We start from the raw sequence: 19,545 nt of genomic DNA on the forward strand, positions 1-19,545 counted from the left end.
TGCCTCGAAACAATCCTTTCTCAGAGCTCTACGGAAAATTTATTTCGACCTCATGGCTTGGTTTTTGCTCTGACATGCACTTTTAACTGTGGGATCTTATATAGATAGTTGTGTGCCTTTCCAAATCATGTCCAATCAATAGAATTTAGCACAGGTAAAAACATTTCAAGCATGATCAATGAAAACAGGATGCACCTGAGCTCAATTTTGGGTCTCATAGCAAAGGGTCTGAATACTTATGTGAATAAGGTATTCCTGTTTTTTATTTGGAATAAATTTGCTAAACATTCTAAAAACCTGTTTTCACTTTGTCATTATGGGGTATTGTGTGTAGATTGATGAGGATTTGTATTTATTTAATCCATTTTAGAATAAGGCTGTAGCGTAACAAAATGTGGAAAAAGTAAATAGGTCTGAATACTTTCCGAAGGCACTGTATATTTTTGTTCAGTATAGTTAGACCCCAGACCCCCATTAGACCACTGACAACATGACGTCACTCCAACCCCTACCAAAACACAAATAATGACGGACAGTTTCTCTCACCTCAGATTTGAACCACTAGTAACCACCAACTTCAATGACAGTCAATTTCAAATTAAAAGACAAATCTAGCATTCCAGTGCCCAAATTACATTACCTCAGAGGAAGGCTTGCTAGCTAGCTACAGTGTTTGACTCATGTCAGTAATTTTCTTGTAAAACAGCCCAGCTAGCTATTGAAATGCTAATTTGCAATGCTAGCTAGCTAACGTGTTAGCTAGACTGCTTATAGACTTGGGAGCTCATGGGGGCTTCAAGAGCCAGCGGGTTAGATGATTTCACCATCGGCAACAACAGCTAGCTACTAGTTTATATTCAGCTAAATATAGCACCAGGGCTATAAGAACTGAACCGATGGACATGGGTCATGACATTGGGTATGTAAACCTTATGTATATGTCCTTAGAAGCTGTGTGAATATAAATTCACTGCAACCTTAGATGGCTGCACCAGACCAGTTGGTGGCACTATATATATGTCATTGGCACCATATACAGTGGGGAGAACAAGTATTTGATACACTGCCGATTTTGCAGGTTGTCCTACTTACAAAGCATGTAGAGGTCTGTAATTGTTATCATAGGTACACTTCAACTGTGAGAGACGGAATCTAAAACAAAAATCCAGAAAATCACATTGTATGATTTTTAAGTAATTCATTTGCATTTTATTGCATGACATAAGCATTTGATCACTTACCCACCAGTAAGAATTCCGGCTCTCACAGACCTGTTCGTTTTTCTTTAAGAAGCCCTCCTGTTCTCCACTCATTACCTGTATTAACTGCACCTGTTTGAACTCGTTACCTGTATAAAAGACACCTGTCCACACACTCAATCAAACAGACTCCAACCTCTCCACAATGGCCAAGACCAGAGAGCTGTGTAAGGACATCAAGGATAAAATTGTAGACCTGCACAAGGCTGGGATGGGCTACAGGACAATAGGCAAGCAGCTTGGTGAGAAGGCAACAACTGTTGGCGCAATTATTAGAAAATGGAAGAAGTTCAAGATGATGGTCAATCACCCTCGGTCTGGGGCTCCATGCAAGATCTCACCTCGTGGGGCATCAATGATCATGAGGAAGGTGAGGGATCAGCCCAGAACTACACGGCAGGACCTGGTCAATGACCTGAAGAGAGCTGGGACCACAGTCTCAAAGAAAACCATTAGTAACACACTACGCCGTCATGGATTAAAATCCTGCAGCGCACGCAAGGTCCCCCTGCTCAAGCCAGCGCATGTCCAGGCCCATCTGAAGTTTGCCAATGACCATCTGGATGATCCAGAGGAGGAATGGGAGAAGGTCATGTGGTCTGATGAGACAAAAATAGAGCTTTCTGGTCTAAATTCTACTCGCGGTGTTTGGAGGAAGAAGAAGGATGAGTACAACCCCATGAACACCATCCCAACCGTGAAGCATTGAGGTGGAAACATCATTCTTTGGGGATGCTTTTCTGCAAAGGGGACAGGACGACTGCACCGTATTGAGGGGAGGATGGATGGGGCCATGTATCGCAAGATCTTGGCCAACAGCCTCCTTCCCTCAGTAAGAGCATTGAAGATGGGTCGTGGCTGGGTCTTCCAGCATGACAACGACCCAAAACACACAGCCAGGGCAACTAAGGATTTGCTCCGTAAGAAGCATCTCAAGGTCCTGGAGTGGACTAGCCAGTCTCCAGACCTGAACCCAATAGAAAATCTTTGGAGGGAGCTGAAAGTCCGTATTGCCCAGCGACAGCCCCGAAACCTGAAGGATCTGGAGAAGGTCTGTATGGAGGAGTGGGCCAAAATCCCTGCTGCAGTGTGTGCAAACCTGGTCAAGAACTACAGGAAACGTATGATCTCTGTAATTGCAAACAAAGGTTTCTGTACCAAATATTAAGTTCTGCTTTTCTGATGTATCAAATACTTATGTCATGCAATAAAATGCAAATTAATTACTTAAAAATCATACAATGTGATTTTCTGGATTTTTGTTTTAGATTCCGTCTCTCACAGTTGAAGTGTACCTATGATAAAAATTACAGACCTCTACATGCTTTGTAAGTAGGACAACCTGCAAAATCGGCAGTGTATCAAATACTTGTTCTCCCCACTGTATATGTCATTGGCACCAGTGGATACTAGAGCAATAACTTTTGATCAAGGAAATTTTGTCTCATGCAAATTAATGTTAGATTTAAATTATACAGACAATGTGAAATATTGTAATTAGTATATATTTTTAATCACATATTGTTGCCCTATTATGTGGTCTGAACGTAGTGAAAAGTAAATATTTTATTCAGGAAAATTGGAAACTGGAATTCCTGCTGCTTGCGCAGTCAACGTATTACAGCTTTGAGAGTTTATTGAAGTATTTTGGAACACTAATGTGGAGTTTATCAACTATGACTCAAATCATGTAGACATTTTTTGTCATTTAGCAGACACTGTTATCCAGAGTGACTTATAGGAGAAATTGGGCTTAAGTGCCTTGCTAAATGGCACATTGACATATTTTTCACCTAGTCGGCTCACAGATTCAAACCAGCAATCTTTTGGTTACTGGCCCAACACTCTTAACCACTAGGCTACACCTAGGGATTGCTTATACAACTGATATTGTGACCTTTCTGTCATCCTGTAAACCCTGTTCATTGCTGCTCGTAGCTATATATTATTTAAATATCAATGCCAAATGTAGTGGTAGTGTCACGCCCTGACCGTAGAGATCCTTTTTATGTCTCTATTTTGGTTGGTCAGGGCGTGAGTTTGGGTGGGCATTCTATGTCTGGTGTTCTATGTTGTCTTTTTCTTTGTGTTTGGCCGTGTGTGGTTCTCAATCAGAGGCAGCCTATCGATGTCTATCGTTGTCTCTGATTGAGAACCATACTTAGGTAGCCTGTTCCCACCTGTGTTTGTGGGTAGTTGTTTTCTGTTTTGTGTGTATACTTAACAAAACTGTTTTGTTTCGTTCTCTCTCTTTGTTGTTTTTGTCATTTCAGTCTTCTCCTTCTCCCGACGAAAATCGTTACAGGTAGAAAAAGTACCCAAATGTCATACTTGAGTAAAATTAACATACATTAATAGAAAATGACTCAAGTAAAAGTGAAAGTCACCCAGTAAAATACTACTTGAGTAAGTCTAAAAGTATTTGGTTTTTGTATCAAAAGTAAATGTAATTGCAAAATATACTTAAATATCAAAAGTAAAAATATAAACGATTTCAAATTGCTTATATTAAGCAAACCAGACAGCACAATTGTCTAGTTTTTATTTTATTTACAGATAGCCAGAGGCACACTACAACACGCAGACATAATTTACAAATTAAGCATCAGATGCAATATGGATGCCCAGGGATGTTCTCTTGATAAGTGGATGAATTGGGCCATTTCCCTGTCCTGCTGAGCATTCAAAATGTAACAAGTACTTTTGGGTTTAAAGGAAAATGTAAAAAGTACATTATGTTCTGTGGGAATGTAGTGAAGTAAAAGTAAAAGCTGTCAAATATATAGTCAAATAAAGCACAGATACCCCAGAAAAATACTTAAGTAGTACTTTAAAGTATTTTTACTAAAGTACTTTTAACCACTGGCCAAATGTAACAGGTAATGTCTTTGACACTAAAAAGTTGATAGGCCATTGTGGAGTGGATTTACAAAGGATTTACACATGTAAAATCTGATTTCCTGATTTATCAATAACTCAGCAATCTCTTAACCAATACGTTAGCTTTTCTCAAACTAAGTTAAGAGATGTACCATGGGCATACATACTGAATTTTGTTTTATTCTGACTTTTTCAAAGGTTTTCAAAAATGTTCAAGGAAAAACTCTCTTGATGGACCTTATGGTTCCACATTTGTTCTGCATGAGGCAAGACAAAGTTTCAAGTCTAGGACAAATGGAGCAGTGGATATGAGGGTTTAACCCCTCGATCACACCTACAGCATCATTCCATTTTGGTACCCCAGAAGTACCTTCATTTCCGATGGAATGCTGCGTTTGCTTTGCAGCATTGCATTGCATTGCATTGCTGCAAAGTAAAAAAGTAAAAGTATAAATCATTTCAAATTCCTTATATTACGCAAACCAGACGGCAAAATGTTCTCCTTTTTTAAAAATTGATGGATAACCAGGGGCACACTCCAACACTCAGACATACAGTAATTTACAAACAAAGAATTTGTGTTTAGTGAGTCTGCCAGATCAGAAGCAGTAGGGATGACTGGGGATTTTCTCTTGATAAGTGTGTGAATTGTACCATTTTCCTGTCTAAATGTAAGAGTACTTTTGGGTGTCAGGGAAAATGTGTGGAGAAAAAAGTACATTATTTTCTTTAGGAATGTAGTGAAGTAAAAGTAAAAGTTGCCAAAAATATAAATAATAATGTAAAGCACAAATGACTTAAGTAGTACTTTAAAGTATTTTTACTTATGTACTTTACACCACTGTCAACTAGTATAACTTGTGATTGACTCTACAATGTGAAAAGCATTACATGGATGATGGAATACAACTGAAAGAGATGGTTGTCTGAAATGTTTACGTGAAATTAACAAATGTTAGATCAGCTTTAATAGGATATGATGAAACAGAATGTGACATAAGGGGTTATAAATGGGAATTTAGATTATTTTACAGCATATGACATACATTTTACCCACACAGTATATAAAAATGTTCACTTCTGCATTTGCAAATATCTGTATCAGCAAAAAATACACTTTTTAAGAGTAATACTTTGTAATTACTGTGTTTGTTTTTATTCTGTTTGAGGTATTGAATGAGGTATTGATATTGAGGTTCAAACCAGAGTTTCTGACACTGTTGACACAACCAAGTCACGTGTGCCTAAAGCTAAAGTCAAAGTCTGTTTCATACAGAACTTTTTGAGTTCAAATGTAATTACATTAAAAGAACCAAAGGTATGACATCATTGCACTGTATTTGACTTTTGATAAGAGATTCTGGTACAAGCCATGCACTGAAACCACGTTCTCGACACTCCTAAATTCGTCATACACTCATGTATTACACATATGGTCTCTAATCTTTCCCTCCAATTGGTTCTGTCTATTAAAAATAGTAAATTAATTGACTTCAGCTCCCAGGACCAGGGATGGAGAGTTGGAGACCACGTATTTTAATTCCTCAGTACATTGCCCTCTACATGTTAGTTCATAGTAAAAGCTGCCAGTTCTGTTTCGCCCTATTTAATGGTCACTACAGAAAGAATGTATTTTTAATGGGCAGGTTTGAATGGGCAGGGCAGATTTGCTCCCAGTCTGTTCTCTCTGATAAGGTGTATTTGTTTACCTTCTCACTCTACTACTTGACTCTGTAACAGTCCCACATTTCCTGGTGTCCATTCACCTCACTCCATCGCTGCAAGACAATGAAGGACACACACACCCTGCTCAATCTGCTTCTGCTGTTTGTGTACCTTGCAGGTAATATGATATGGAAAAAACAATGTTATTTTGAGATAATATTTTGTCAAAATCTATTTTTGAGGATGCCGAACTCGGTTTGACATCAGTCAGTACATCTATATGTTCTGGAAACTTTCTGTTAAGCTCTATAACCGTGCATATGTTCAGTGTCTGCTGAGGTTAAACTTTTGTTTGGACAATAGGCTAACATATTTGGGTCTAAGCATAATGATAGTTTTCGTGTTACATATACATTATAATGTCTTGATGATAGACTGTGAGGCTGTTTTTATGAATTTCCAGGATCAGCTGTGACCACTGATGGAGTGAAGGACAGTCCCAGTAGGTAAACCACAGACACATGACACAAACTAGTCAACGTATTATAGTATGGCAACATCATTATTTGAAGTGTTGGGTCCTCTGGATTGTACCTGTGGTAGGGCAGTAGTGCTAACAGCTAGCAGATAACTACTGTACAGAAATGAGGGGTCAATTTGAAATGCCATGACTTTTAATTTTATTATCATTGTAGGAATTTATCCCTATTACAAGTAAATTTACACCCTGTGTGCCGAAAATGCGGTAGGCCTACTTTGCCTGATTGTGCACTGTAATTTCCAGATGGTCCCTTGGAACTAACCATTTTGGGACCTGACTTTGTGACTGTGGGCGTGCCATGCAGTTTTGACTGTTCCGCCCAGTGCTCTCCCTCCTGTAGCTACAGAATGAGTATCGACGGGCAGATTGGGCAGGGGAACGAAGTGTTCTTCACAGCTCGCCAATGGGAGGAGTCCCTAAACCTCACATGCACTGCAAGGAATGATGACTCTGGGAGGTACTCTACAGTAACAAGGATACTGCAGGTTTTAGGTGCGTGGGTGGTTTGTTGTTTTTATGACACTTCACTTGAAATTAGAGGTGATGGTCTTTATGATATTAGGAATGGAGGGATAATTTAATGTGTTGTAATTTACTGACAAGATGTCTGGATTACTGGATTAGTGTTAGATAAAATTATTTTGCTCATGTTTTTCACATTGGTCGTAGGATCTAGACTATTATCTAAATGTCTATGTGTTCCTCCTTTTAGCTGGACCAAGCAACGTATTGATCACAGGCCCTGACTTGATGACCCCAGGGGCCCCACAAAGCTTCAAGTGTAACGCCGACTGTCGTCCCTCCTGCAACTACATCTGGGGGATAAAGGGCCGATGGCCTGGGGGACAGGGGAACGAGATTACCGTAACTCCCGAAGAGTTGGCCACTTCTGCTACCCTGAACTGCAAGGCCATCAACAGTGTGTCTGGGCTCTATGCCATGGCAACCAGGACCATACCTGTGACATGTAGGTTATTGGGAGATGTAGAGCTTCCTCTAACAATTGTAGATTCCCTCTTGTTGTTAGTGTAATGGAATTGTCCATATCCATATCCAGGGCCGGATTAAGAAATCATAGGCCCCAGGGCTTTGTTTTGTTATAGGCCCCCTGGTTGGATATTTTTTGGGGCCCTCTCAGTTTCAGGCTTGGGCCCAGGGGCTTTTCAATAGCTTGATCTATCAATTAACACACTTCCCTTATCCAGTATACATTGTACATTTGATGATTAAAGAGTGATGTTATGGTTTTGGTTGAAGTGATACTTGAACCAGCTTCTTCCTTTACTTTTTGTCTCCTATCAGCTGGTCCATCAGAGGTCCACATCATAGGCCCAGACTCTGTTGCAGTCGGCTTCAAGTCCAAGTTTCGGTGCACTGCCAAATGCATTCCTGCTTGTGACTACTGGTGGACCGTTGATGGTCACACTGTTTATGGCAGTGAGATGGAGATGACGGTTGAGCGACATGTAAAGTCAGAGAAGATTAAGTGCCACGCTCAGAATACGGTCTCAAAGAATTTTGACTTGGTAACCAAGACCGTACGGGTGGAAGGTACAGCACAAATCTCATGATTATATATTTGAGTAACTACAGTCATAAAAAAAATATGTCAGACAAATCAAATCCAAATCAAATGTATTTATAAAACCCTTTTTACATCAGCAGATGACACAAAGTGCTATACAGAAACCCAGCCTAAAACTCCAAACAGCAAGCAATGCAAATGTAGAAGCATGGTGGCTAGGAAAAAACTCACTAGAAAGGCAGAAACCTACTGTAGGAAGAAGCCTAGGGAGGAACCAGGCTCTGAGGGGTGGCCAGTCCTCTTCTAGCTGTGCCAGGTGGAGATTATAAGAGTACATGGCCATTAAGGCCAGATTGTTCTTCAAGATGTTCAAACATTCATAGATGACCAGCAGGTTCAAATAATAATCACAGTGGTTGTACAGGATGCAGCAGGTCAGCACCTCAGGAGTAAATGTCAGTTGACTATTTGGTGTTCCTTTTGTAATGTTTTTGTTGTTGTTGTGTGTTACAGATGATGGAAAATCCATGGCCACACAGGCTAAACAGACTATAGACCTGCTTCTGTTTGCCTTTACACTTTCACTCTACACTGTAATATCACCATGATCCAGGAGAGGGCAGTTTTGTACAAGGCAGTAAACTGTTCTCCACATGCACATCTGAATAATTTGAAAACATGTCAGCATTATTACAAACAGTGCCTTCCATATCAGGATGTTAACCATATTTGCTGATGATAAGTGAAGTGGAAAGGCTTGGCTGAATCTTTCAATGTGTGCAAGCATCATCACGTGTATACCCTATTTGGATTAAATATTTAATAAAGACAAATTTACATTAATTTAGTAGCATGTCTTTTTTGCAATGTGTAACTTTTTTCCAGACTTAAGATGGAGTTGAAACCTGCAAGCATGCCATCTTCATGGAAGGCACAGACTTTGAAGTAATGTATTTTAAATGGCGTGCTGATGTGGACAGGCTCAAGACAGGCCAGGTCCAGCTCAACACGCCAATTAAAATACATTACTTCAAAGTCTGTGCCGTTGGGGGAAAAAAATATGTAATATAGATCTTGTTTGCTAAAATAATTTACACTCCCAATATTTATCTAGAAACTGCAAAACTGCAATAAAATACATGAAAACTGTTTTAGAAATGTTTTGTGTTTTCTCTCAAATAAGTTCTGAAACAATTATCTTAATCAATTACCATCATAGTGAATTAAATATTTGAAATGTTAAATAGTTCCGTATTGTTAGTTGAAGTGCTATTTTCACATATCGCCTGACTGATGATTAGCATTAACTTCACAACAGATGAGGGGCCCACCCTGCATCTACATGTACATTTTGATCTTGAATGTAATCAACATGCGTAAATATTAAAACACACTTGATCATGGAGTGCGATTAGTCCGCTTTTGATTATCACGGATTATATATCAGAAGTTTCTTTTATGGTACAGAAGAACAATCAATGTTCCAGAGAGGCAATGGTATCACCTACACACACACCCTCTCTATCTTTTCAAGTTTTTCCATGCATAACCCTTTGATCATCTTGAATTATAGTTACATTGGTTATGACAAAGTGAAATAATGCGTTTTAAATGTTAAAATAATAAGTGTCCTTTACTAATATAAATATTATACCAACAACCTCTGTATCTACATAAGAGCTATTCTACATAATAGGATAAACAGATTAAAACATGTTTGCACACTTTCTTTTGTCTGTAACCTTCACCTGTCTGAATGGATGAGAAGCAAACAAAGTGAATGCTCCCTAGCTCAGGGACATGTCACTTGGCAGTAACAAAAGGCTCAACCGCAGTAGATAAATGCCTATGAACACAAAAAACTAGCACGCACGCCCTTACCAGAACACAATGCCGTGAAGCTGATTACCCACATAAAGGTCCAAACACTAGCGGCGCTTTGCTGGCACTGTTGGATAATGTCTTGTTTTTGAATTGGTTCCTGATAAGATTGTCAGACAGTTCTTTTTCGGAGGTATAAGGGGAGGACAGCTCTTGTGTGGACATTTCAGCCACTTAGTCGCCCGGATCTCGGCAGCAGAACCATGGTTCTCCTCTGCACATTTAGTCTGCCTCTGCTGCTCACCTGCCTGGCAGGTAAGATACCACATTCAACTGAATCTGTTAGTGTTGAGGTCAAATCTACTTCAAGTCAGGAATGACATTTTCTCATGCAAAATTGTAATGTAAAAAAAAATCTGAATTTTTCTGAATTGTCAAAGTAGCGAATAAGAAAAAGTTTTGTAATGAAAATCCAAATGTTTTAAACAGAGAAGTGTCTGCATGTAACGTGTATCTAGGGCCTAGGCCATATAAATGTGTTATTAATGCTTTATAAGATAGTTCATGTAAAGCGAACCATTGTGATGGCATGGGATTCTTTTTCTTTCTGTGTTTCTGTAGGAACACTTGCCAGTGAGAGAGAGCAGGGCAGGACATCGGAGGAAACCACACCACGTAAGATACATTAGGTTTCTGGCATCATTTCTAAGTAAACAAAATAAATGTATGCCAAAAGGCTATATGCATTAATCACCCATTGTTTATCCTTACACTAACATTATAACATTACGGTGAACAATAAAACATGTAAATCCACTTCGTCCTAATTTTTCCACATTATGTTTATGACTCAGGGGCTTGTTTTCCGTTTTGTTAGATGGGCCGTCCTTTGTGGAGATCAGTGGGGTGAACACAGTGACGGTGGAGGTTCCCTATGGCTTCCAGTGTTCAGCCAATTGCTTCCCAACTTGCACCTTCACCTGGACCAGAGGAGGGCTCACCACCCAGGGCCCAGAGCTCAACCTCCAGCTGAAGGAGCAGGTTCCTCCACAGGTCCTGATCTGTATGGCTATAAACCCCACCACTGGGAAGTCAGTGACGGTCAGCAAAACAGTCAACGTGACGTGTAGGTTACTTATAATCAGTTTTTATCAATCTAAATGAATATATAGAAATCATACTATGCCAACAGATGTTATGCTTTTGTGTCTCTGTACTGCACATCCAAAGCTTGTGGAGCTCTGTTCTACACTCTCCAACCTAATTCAACCGACAATTATTATACAACAATTATTTATTTTCTAGCTGGACCGTCCAATATAAAGATCTCAGGTCCTGATATACTGTCCAGTGGAGTGACGTCCAACTTTTCCTGCTCTGCTGATTGCTACCCGTCCTGCTCCTACACCTGGACAATTAGTTCTGAAGCACAAAGCACAGTGACCACCAAATATGGTCAAACCATCTCTGTCACACCTGACTCCTGGGAGATTGCAGAGGAATTGATCTGTGATGCTCAGGACACTGTCTCACTCCTCTACATCTCAACCTATGTCACACCTTACGTGGCCCGTGAGTGGAATTTTTGTCCTTTTTTTCAACTTTGGAGTGGTCCATTGAAGTCGCATTGGATAATTATTACTATATTATGTTAATCATATATTCCGTGTACACTGAATTTTTAGAAAGTTCTAAGAGTTTATAATCAATTAAACACATAATCAAGTGTTTCCTTCCACCTCTTCCCAGGTGGACCGGGGGCCATTTTGATCACGGGTGCCAGCTCAGTGACAGTAGGAGACACTTACAACTTTGTGTGCTTTGTTGACTGCACCCCCTCCTGTAACTTTACCTGGACATTCAATGGAAAGATCTTCAATGGCGACGAGATCCAGTTGCCCATCTTCCATAAGGGCGATAAGCCCATGGTTGGCAGTAAACTGGTGGTTACTGTTGATGAGTACAGGCACAATGAGGTACTGACGTGTGAGGCCAAGAATGTTGCCTCAGGGGTCACTGCTGTTAGCAGCAAGATCCTGAGCGTCACTGGTAAGTCATCGTTTTTGTGACAAAAGATTTGTCACAAGTCAATATTTAGAATCAGATGTTTGGAGGTGAAAGCTCACCATTTTGTAAAAGCCAACTCAAAGTATTTAACTTGGTATCTCTCTGAAAATAAAATGTTCCTCGTTCTTTCTGTCCTCTTCACCTCTTTTCCACTCCCGTCTTCCAGATCCAATCTCTGTACAGCCGGTGTCCCAGGACAAGCCCTTGGCACACCAGCCCTTCTCACTGCAGTGTGTGGGCTCTCAGAATCCAGCCTCCATTTTGTGGTTAAAAAATGGCCTCCCTGTAGCTGTGTCCGGCAGGGTCAGTCTCTCCCCCAACAACATCACTATGTCTTTTAGTCCTCTGCTCCAGTCTGATGGTGGGCTGTACCAATGCATCGTTTCTCAGGGGGGAGCACCCATCAAAGGGCTTGGGTACCAACTGAATGTAAATTGTGAGTATGCAGAGATAAATTCTGTTTATACAGCCATTTTTGCTCACCATACACCAGTATTTCAAGAAAGATCATAAAAGAGATCCAGTTAGTATTTACAGGAGCAATTAGGGGTTAAGTGCCTTGCTCAAAGGCACATCAACAGAACCCTTAGAACAGAACCCTACTTGCCACCCCTATGTGTGTGTGTGTGTGTGTGTGTGTCTGTATATATATATATATATATATATATATGTTTACAAGCTAATCATAAAGATATTTCATGACATTTTCCAGATGGACCACTTCAAGCTGTTATCATCCACTCTGGCAAAGGCCCAGTAGGTAAAGTCCTGTATCTCCTGCCTGGATCAAAGACAGCCCTTCAGTGTTCGGCCCTGTGCTACCCCACCTGTACCTACACCTGGATATACAAGGGGAGGCTGGCAGAGATGAACGCCTCCTTCTCCCTCACACCTGAGACCACCATGGACGGAGGACCCCTCAGCTGTGTGGCTTACAACTCAGTGACCAATGACAACAGCACTGCCAATACCTCAGTTGTGTTACTTGGTGAGCAATAGTTAGATTGTATTTGTCAAAACATATTTCTATGCAGACCTTGAAACTGAGTGGTCTTGTCACTGTCGTACAAGCCATTCTAGGTCTAATGTTGACCTTTCAGATGGACCATCTAACGTGACCATCTCAGGACCAGGTGCCCTAGAGGTAGGGGTCAAGGCCAGCTTCAAGTGTATTGCCCAGTGCTCTCCCTCTTGCAGCTACACCTGGAGTGTATATGGTCGGACCATGCACGGCAGCGTGGTCGATATAACCATCAACCGTTACGTGGCCACTGAGTCTTTCAGCTGCGAGGCACACAACACGATCACCGGGAAGACAGTCACAGCCAATGAGACACTCAGTGTCACAGGTATGGTCAAACTACTATGATCCATCAATTTAATTGTTGGTCTTATAACACTTCCTACTACTCTATTCAACTGGGGACGGCATCTTCGGTAATAATTGTCATGCAACCGGCCAGTTATTGCCATAATTGTCATTTTAGTAGAAAAATGTTTTGAGCTTGTAATGTATCATTATGCACGTTTGAAAATTAGCTACAACAAATCTAGTGAATACAACACAGCTTTGGTGAAACCCGCATCTCAATAATAGTTGACCGCTTGGAACTTTTGAAAATGAAGCTTCTCTCGACCGTGCCGTCCTGCTCGTAAAATGATTACCAACTTCACCCAGTTCATGAAAAACTGCTATTGGGTAAACTATTAACTGAGAAAAAAGTTGAATCCCCTGTGCTAAAATATAGGTATTAAGACAATTGACACTTTGCTTATAGTTCACGGTTATTCTCCATAATTGTCAGTTACACGCTAATACAATTATTGTGCCAGCCATACATCATGTGTAGTAGACATGCAACAAAGTTCAGTCAGCTATTAACATTTCTCCCCTTATTCCCAAAGATTCTCACTGGTGTGGATGTTGAGAACAGTCAAGACAAGAATTCCATTCAATGGCGGTGGGACAACAATGCAATCAAACAGTGTCTTTATTATCTTGTACTGCTGTCTGGAAAACATGTGCTTTGTTAATGCAGTTTGACAGACTTCCTGTAATTTGTTTATTTTCCACATATTGTGTATACTTTGCCAACCTCTTAGTCCATGTGTAGATGACACCAAAAACCTATATTTTACAGTTAACATGTGAAAACACTATTTGCTGAAAAGTATCTTCTCCATAATCTACACTTTCAGTGATCATCAATAAAGATTGTCAATTTATTAAGTATTCACTTATTTACTGCAATTCATGTCTTGGAGATGTACGGTCCTGGACAGAAGAATTGAAAATAACAAAAATGTTTTGCCTTTATTCATATTTCAGTTCTCATGGCTTTCTAAGAGTGGCAGATGTATATTTGAACTATTACCCATATGGTTCTGTTGGGCCGCAGTCAGATAGAACATTCTTGTTTTGGCCATGCATAGTAACTACTGCTCTCATATAAGGATGAAACTTATACATGTTGAGCCATAGGAGAAAAATTAAAATAAAACAGTATTACATCAAATGTTACAGACCTACCAACACGGCAGCCGAAATTAAGTGATGCATTGTTGCGTACACACAGCAATGTTTCGATTAGTAACAAGTACAGGAGCATTGAAAAACTCCTTCAATCGACCGCTTGCTGAAGTAAAGAACAATTTTGCTCTCCATGGTGATGTCCATTTTTAGGGTTCTGCACTCACGTCACACTCCATACTTCTTTTGCAGGGCTCCTACTGAAGCGTCCTCAAGTCCAGCTTGACGAAGAAAGTCAAACAATTCTTGTAGAACTAGAAATAACAAAAAAGGTTGCCGTTATCAATGTCAAATAATAATTTTGCATTGGGGTTAAATAATGTAACAAAACTGTGCCAGATCAACAACCAAATCGGTACCTTTCTTCTCAGCGTTGGACATGAACATGACAGCCATGTCGAACCGCCTCACACCGGCCAGATTCCTGAGGATCTCCAGCATGACAGGTGGCTCTTCATTCCTTCATTTGATAAAGGACAATGTGACAACAGTCACATTTCTTGTAAGAGCCATAACATTCGTAATGGCATGGTATTTGTACAGTACTCACTTGATGTAGAAGCTTTGTAACGTCCTTAGAATCTGATTGAGCATGTCTGGTTCAAGAGAGCTCTGGAAGATCTTTGCGTAAGCCTGAGGCTGGATTTGCTAAAACAACACAAACATCAGTCCTTGGTGGCATCTACATGTTTTTCTCAGCAGAAAAGACAAATCTCGTTGTATGGTGATTTGTTAAGTGTACAAATAGAACCCCAAACAAGAGATGAGGTCTCTGTTGAAGAATAGATGATCACAATAAGACAGGCATCCAAGATAAGATATAGCCTATTAGGGCACATCATTAGCAACCATTTTGTATAGGCTATAACTAAAATGTTAAATAAAAAAGGACATTAATAACCCATATTGTTTATTTATTTTCCCCTTTGAACTTTAACTATTTGCACATATGACATTTGAAATGTCTATTCTTTTGGATGTGTAATATTATGTTTTCATCATATTTTAATTCCACACCCACCTTCAAATACTTGTAGATAACTTCAGGGCCATTTCCAATCTTCCTTAGGTCTGCCTCTAGCTGGAAGCTGTTGGTGGGGGCAGGAGGTACGAGCTCAGTTGAGGGTGTAGCAGGCGGTTCTGTTGGTTCACTGACAGTTGCCTCTCTGTGCTGCTGTGTCTGTGCTCTCACAGCATACCCCTCAGGCCCTCTGAAATAAGAAAACAGCCTCAGTGGGGCTATTGTCAAAAGCATAACTGTTGACAAAAGTTCTATTCAAAACTAACTAAAAACATGCATCAACAAAACCCTCAAGCCGTTCGGCAATTAAACAATATCTCTTACTTGACAGGGGAATGTGAGGGGACGTTTGATGTTTCTTCAATCTTCAGGATCTTAGCACTGGGGGAGGTAGAGGGGGGTGAGGCCTGACCCTCTCTCAAGGTGTCTGCAATGGAGGTGGTCTTCTGGGGCCTAACACGGGGGGCTGTGGTTGAAGTCAACACAGCCGAGGACTCCTCCTGGACCAGGATCTTTCCACAAACCTCTTCAATGTCCACTCTACTCAATGGCTTCTGGGATAAGGAAATCCAATAGGAACATTGTCGTGTGTCAATCTTTCAAGCCAAGTTTAGAAACAGCCTACCAAAAATATTTTCCTGTTTTATCTGAGTGACTCACGGTTGACTGCAGGTGAGGTGGTTTGTTAATTGGCTGTACTGTTCTCCGCTGTGCATGCTCTTCTGTTGCCAGCAGACCACTGGTGCCCATGTCCTAAGAGCAGAGAGAGGCTATGTCAATGATTTGTCAACAAAGACAACAGGTGTAAGAACATTAACACAACAACCATAGTGAGCATGGAAGCACATACGTACAATTGCAATCTTCTTCATCTCATGAAATGCCTGCTTGTTTCCTGGTTCCAGCTTCAGGACCTCCTCAAAATCTACAATAAAAATACATGACATAATAAACAGTTCCATGACTACTGCTACCATTCACACAAAGACTTCAACCTGCTCAAGGTAGTTACATAGAAACATGCCTAGCCTATACAAAATGGTTGCTAATGACCTACTAATAAGATAAACTGTATCTACTGTACCTTCTTTAGCTTGTTTGAGCAGTCCCAGAGCAGCCCTGGCTGTCCCTCTGCGGGCAAAGGCCTTTGAATAGGTGCCATCCAGGGCTATTGCTTTACTGCCGTCCTCCTCAGCCTCTTTATATCTAAGGAGAGAATTAAGCTTAATCAATGCACAGCTTTGACAGAATTTACACTTATCCAATACTCTCTTATCCTGCCTTCCCTGCTGCTTACCTCTGCAGCTTTAAGTAAGCCATGGCCCGGTTGGCAGGCAGGAGGACGTTGGTGCTGTCCGCTTTCATGCCCTTGGTGTAGTACTCTACTGCTGCCTCATACTTCCCCTCTTTGAAGTATGCATTCCCCTGAAAGAGTCAAGGTTTAGTGTCGTGGTAACGATTTAGAAAGCAATGCACTTAAAAACAGGCAAATAGCATGCTGTAGTACACCTGTGGTATGTCTTCTGCACTGCAGTGTCTGAGTCACTGGTACCCAATATGTAGCGGGCCTACTCAAACATCAAAAGGTAAGTGTAGCTGGTGGCTCTACCCTGTCTTTCTGCACCACCGCCTCCTGTCTCCTCTGCTGTTCCTCCATGAGCTGCTGTTGCTTGACATCCACCGCAGCCTCTGGGCTTTCTGCCTTTCCACCCAGTTTAGCAATGACCTACCGATAAAGGAGAGGTTAGAGTGGATCAGGGAGGGGGATACAGAGGTACAGTAATAGATCCAACACCAGATAATGTCTCACCTCTTTGCATTTCATCACTTCATTCTGTGCCTCCAGGTTTCCAGGATCCAGCTTGAGAACCATTACATAATCTAGTTATGTAGAGGAAGGAAGCACAAATTGTTTTTAAGTGACCTATTATAAGATAATAATCCATATAAAAACTATACATCCTCTGCTGGCATTCTACCCATTTGAAAACGTGTGTTGTTGTGTTACTATTACTCCTCACCTTCTAGGGCAGATTCATAATTTTGCAGGGCGAATCGAGACGCTCCTCTTCGTGCAAATGCTTTGAAGTAGTTACTGTCCAGAGCGATGGACAAGTTGCAGTCAGACTCGGCAACAGCAAACCTGACGGACAGAGAAATATGAATTCTCACATTAATGTTGTCATTTAAAATGTTATATATATTGCTTATTTCCTTACATGTTGCTTACTTTTTGAGTCTGAAGAAGCAGGCAGCTCGGTTTGTAGGCAGAACGGGGTTATAAGGGTCTGCACCCATGCCTCTGGTGTAACACTCAATGGCATCATCATACTTCCCTTCTTTGAACAGCTGACTACCCTGAAAAACAATTGTCAAACTCAGTACAGCAAATATAAGATTTTGCAATCTATACATACAATAAAGTAGTAACATTTACTGACTACAGGTGACTGCTGACTGAGTATTATTGACTACTACCATCAATGACTGGTGATAGTTGCTAACGAGGCCCCGATGGTGGTATACTGTATGGGTAATTGTCTAGGATTTCAGAGGCAACTTTCTAGTCCTACAGACATCTAAATCACAGCATACTGCAAACAAATGCCCAGTTTGCAAGTCTGTTCCTTGAATTGACCTTCAAATGGTGGTCATTGTGTCATCATAATAATAATAAGTCATATTTTAAAATGACAACATTTACATGAGAAATCATATTTCGGTATGTCTGTCAGGTTTGCTGTGGCTGAATCTGACTACAATACTATAAGTTTGAAGCCATACTTTCTCCTTCTCAGCAAGCACCTTGTCTTGGTCAGTAGCCGGAACCCCAGAATCCTCAGACTCAGAGTCATTGGACTCAGCAGCACTGTCCTCTTTATCCATGGACTCCAATACCTTGTCCTACCAGAAGACAAAAAAACATCCCAAAAAATGTTTAGTGTAACAGCAAGCAGTACATTCTGTTTAGCAGGGTGCACTGCTGCCATTCAGTTTAAAACCATAGACTTAGTTTAAACTCACTATTGAAATCAAACGAGAAACAGGCAAGATCCACCTAATCTATTACCACATCAAATTTGTCCCATGACTGATAGTCATGAGACTTTATCCTGCGTGCTTGTTTTGGTTCAGTCTTTGCATTGTTGTCTGATGCCTTCTTTTTCTCCCTCTTCTTTTTGTAGCCCTTGTTTCGCACTGGTGGGACGCTTTTCTAAGGAAGGAATACATAGGTCAGGATCTTTCTAACATAGCACAATCTGAACTCTATAGCTAAATATAAAATATACACATTTTCAAGTGTTACATACTTGAGACTCGCCAACGCTCCCAGTTCTTAGTTGCTCATCCTTCCTCTTTATGTCAGTTTCCCAGCTGTCAAGATCTTTCATGAAGTTATGCAGGTCCTCTGCATTTTGTCGCATTTGCAGTTGGAGTTCAATGGATTTGTTTTCAGACATGCCTACCTGTCAAATACGTTGGATATACTAGGTTGACAAAACAGGAGATAGGATCACTTTCATTTAATATGATAGTCAGCTAACTATATATCTAGTCAACGGGGACAAATAAACAATAAAAACACTAACTTAGTTAGCTAACAGTCAGTTATTTATTGACGTTACTCAAACTGTGGCGCTAGTAACATCACGCTACTGTTGACTAACTACTATAACATCAAGGAGCTAGCTACAGTTGAGTAATTAGCTAGTTAGCTAGTCACGGCTGTCTCGCAAAAGCAGCAATTTATAGCTGGTAGCTAGCTAGTTGCCTAAGCTAACGCAACGCTTTTAACGAGTTTCGACCTGCATATAAGAGATGATTACATTATAATATTTGAGTACCTGTCCCTTGCGTCCCAAATTGATTGTAATTTATCAGTTTAAGAGGCTTACTAGTATTTAATGTTAGCTACAAACTATCACCATACTGTCGTTTTCTGTTTGTGTTCGGCGCCATGACATCATGTCTTCTTCGACGACGAGGTTTAACGGCGGTTGGCATCCAATAAATGTTGCATTACTGCCACCTACTAGACTGGAGTACTCCACTATACTTTGCTTAAAAAATTAACACTACACTCACAAAAAAATAAAACCACGCTACTCCAGTATTTAAATCTATGTAGTCCTTCCTCAGGCCAACAACCTGAAAGGATTGGACACCACGTAACACACCCTGTAACTCTTCTGATGTCAAGTCTCGCACACCCAAATACCTCTCTGCAGCTGCCAC

The 19,545-nt window shown here is 40.6% G+C and overlaps 3 protein-coding genes across 13 annotated transcripts; 2 read left to right on the forward strand and 1 right to left on the reverse strand.

The window, feature by feature from the left end:
* Positions 1 to 5,847: 5,847 nt before the first annotated feature.
* Positions 5,848 to 8,713, forward strand: LOC139565955 (uncharacterized). Of its 3 annotated transcripts, none has more exons than XM_071386664.1 (6): positions 5,848 to 5,982; positions 6,268 to 6,306; positions 6,589 to 6,885; positions 7,058 to 7,312; positions 7,648 to 7,896; positions 8,384 to 8,713. In XM_071386664.1, exons 1-6 carry the CDS (start codon positions 5,928 to 5,930, stop codon positions 8,476 to 8,478), a joined length of 990 nt encoding a protein of 329 aa, XP_071242765.1. In that variant the 5' UTR covers positions 5,848 to 5,927; the 3' UTR covers positions 8,479 to 8,713. The 3 variants fall into 3 exon arrangements, with proteins under 3 accessions (XP_071242765.1, XP_071242766.1, XP_071242768.1); XM_071386665.1 differs by having other exon boundaries at positions 5,850 to 5,982; positions 6,589 to 6,837; XM_071386667.1 differs by lacking the exon at positions 5,848 to 5,982 and having other exon boundaries at positions 6,262 to 6,310.
* Positions 8,714 to 9,892: 1,179 nt separating this feature from the next.
* LOC139566072 (cell adhesion molecule CEACAM5-like) lies at positions 9,893 to 13,984 on the forward strand. The gene is made up of 9 exons (XM_071386957.1): positions 9,893 to 10,006; positions 10,313 to 10,366; positions 10,569 to 10,817; positions 10,997 to 11,263; positions 11,441 to 11,740; positions 11,925 to 12,194; positions 12,471 to 12,746; positions 12,859 to 13,107; positions 13,664 to 13,984. The coding sequence occupies exons 1-9, from the start codon at positions 9,955 to 9,957 to the stop codon at positions 13,684 to 13,686; spliced, it is 1,740 nt and encodes a 579-aa protein (XP_071243058.1). The 5' UTR covers positions 9,893 to 9,954; the 3' UTR covers positions 13,687 to 13,984.
* rpap3 (RNA polymerase II associated protein 3) lies at positions 13,732 to 19,336 on the reverse strand. Of its 9 annotated transcripts, none has more exons than XM_071386953.1 (17): positions 19,241 to 19,336; positions 18,621 to 18,776; positions 18,380 to 18,523; positions 18,094 to 18,213; positions 17,540 to 17,667; positions 17,331 to 17,452; positions 17,120 to 17,190; positions 16,919 to 17,035; positions 16,607 to 16,734; positions 16,394 to 16,515; positions 16,164 to 16,234; positions 15,970 to 16,062; positions 15,634 to 15,863; positions 15,310 to 15,499; positions 14,839 to 14,936; positions 14,648 to 14,748; positions 13,732 to 14,542 (listed from the first exon to the last, which is right to left on the reverse strand). In XM_071386953.1, exons 2-17 carry the CDS (start codon positions 18,768 to 18,770, stop codon positions 14,457 to 14,459), a joined length of 1,971 nt encoding a protein of 656 aa, XP_071243054.1. In that variant the 5' UTR covers positions 18,771 to 18,776; positions 19,241 to 19,336; the 3' UTR covers positions 13,732 to 14,456. The 9 variants fall into 9 exon arrangements, with proteins under 9 accessions (XP_071243054.1, XP_071243049.1, XP_071243048.1 ...); XM_071386948.1 differs by having other exon boundaries at positions 18,115 to 18,213; positions 19,236 to 19,332; XM_071386947.1 differs by having other exon boundaries at positions 19,236 to 19,332.
* Positions 19,337 to 19,545: the final 209 nt, after the last annotated feature.

This window comes from Salvelinus alpinus, chromosome 37 (genome assembly GCF_045679555.1).
Source record: "Salvelinus alpinus chromosome 37, SLU_Salpinus.1, whole genome shotgun sequence".
Taxonomy (NCBI): Eukaryota; Metazoa; Chordata; class Actinopteri; order Salmoniformes; family Salmonidae; genus Salvelinus; species Salvelinus alpinus.